Genomic DNA, 1,207 nt, shown 5'->3' on the forward strand with positions numbered 1-1,207 from the left:
TATCAAGTCATAATTTTCAGAGAAGTGTGTAACTTTAGACGATACTGAGATAACACTGCAACCTTTCCAAGGAAGTGTTGTGGGTACGTGCTTTCCCATTGTAACTTCTTTCACAGTCATAGACTTTGAACTTTGGACGTAATATACATATACATGAAAATCGATGGGCTCATAGAAACAAGATATACTAAACTACATGTATATCTTAAGCTCACCATACAGCTTATTGTTAATCTTACCTGATCGATCTCATCCATTTGCGTAACAGTAACAATAGCGAGTAAGAAAGCAGAAATGTTCTCCAGCAAATGCTAACGTATACTGTCAATGCTATCAGATCTACACCAAAAGGCTTGTTGCCTTAACGTGTCACCACTGTCATGTGACAGGTGTTTACATTAGATGACGAGGAACCCACTTTAAGACTAATAATGGCTGGAGACGGCTTGAATGGGTAATGAAAAAAACTTCAATATAAGTTTAATATTAAAGTTTTCTTCATTACCCATTCAAGCCGTCTCCAGCTATTATTAGGTATTTACATTCTTAGTTTTAGCAGGATATAGTTTTCTTCTTTTTCCTGACGTCTAACTGGCTACAGCAAGTGCATAACAACTGAAAACATATAAAAAAAAATATATAACCTATATACACCCAGTGGCGGAATATGCCTACCCTGCGCAGTTAAATGTAGCAAAAATATATATAAGTAAACTACATAAAATACAAAACTCGTTACTAACAAAAACATACAAACACGACATTTTTGCACAACTACGCAAACATCTTTATCTTGTCAGATAGACTTCTTAAAAGATCAATAGATTATTTCAAGAAAAATCTGAACAAAAATACTTCATTTAGCATACTGAAAAAAAATTATCATATTGTTACGTCTCGGTTTGTTAATTAACTTTCCGTAACTTCGTTGCGACGAAACTTTAACGACACAAGTCCTTACTTAATAAAAACTGGTTTATTCTTTCCGAATATAACTTTACCGATACATTCAACTTCAACAATCGCGCTAAACAAACGCTGTAACGTCTCTCGTGCTCTCTGACTGCAGTTCAATAACTCACTATCTACACACACATTACCTTCCCACGTTGTCCCCTCTTATTTATACCCGCTTACCCTATATCTAGTAAGAAGTAGAACATTCGCCAAAGTTCATGATAGTTCTAGAAACGTTGCGTCCCAGTAG

The 1,207-nt window shown here is 35.2% G+C and overlaps 1 protein-coding gene across 4 annotated transcripts in view; it reads right to left on the reverse strand.

Annotated features, from left to right (window-relative positions):
- The window catches only part of LOC111086817 (kynurenine formamidase-like), a 22,473-nt gene extending 22,014 nt beyond the window's left edge, over positions 1–459 (reverse strand). For all 4 annotated transcript variants that reach the window (XM_022391247.1, XM_022391245.1, XM_022391246.1 and 1 more), the window contains exon 1: positions 240–459. In XM_022391247.1, the coding sequence (XP_022246955.1) occupies positions 240–257 (18 nt within the window). In that variant the 5' untranslated portion in view covers positions 258–459. The remainder of the gene's footprint in view (positions 1–239) is intronic.
- Positions 460–1,207: the final 748 nt, after the last annotated feature.

Source organism: Limulus polyphemus, unplaced genomic scaffold, assembly GCF_000517525.1.
Source record: "Limulus polyphemus unplaced genomic scaffold, Limulus_polyphemus-2.1.2 Scaffold1457, whole genome shotgun sequence".
Lineage (NCBI taxonomy): Eukaryota > Metazoa > Arthropoda > Merostomata > Xiphosura > Limulidae > Limulus > Limulus polyphemus.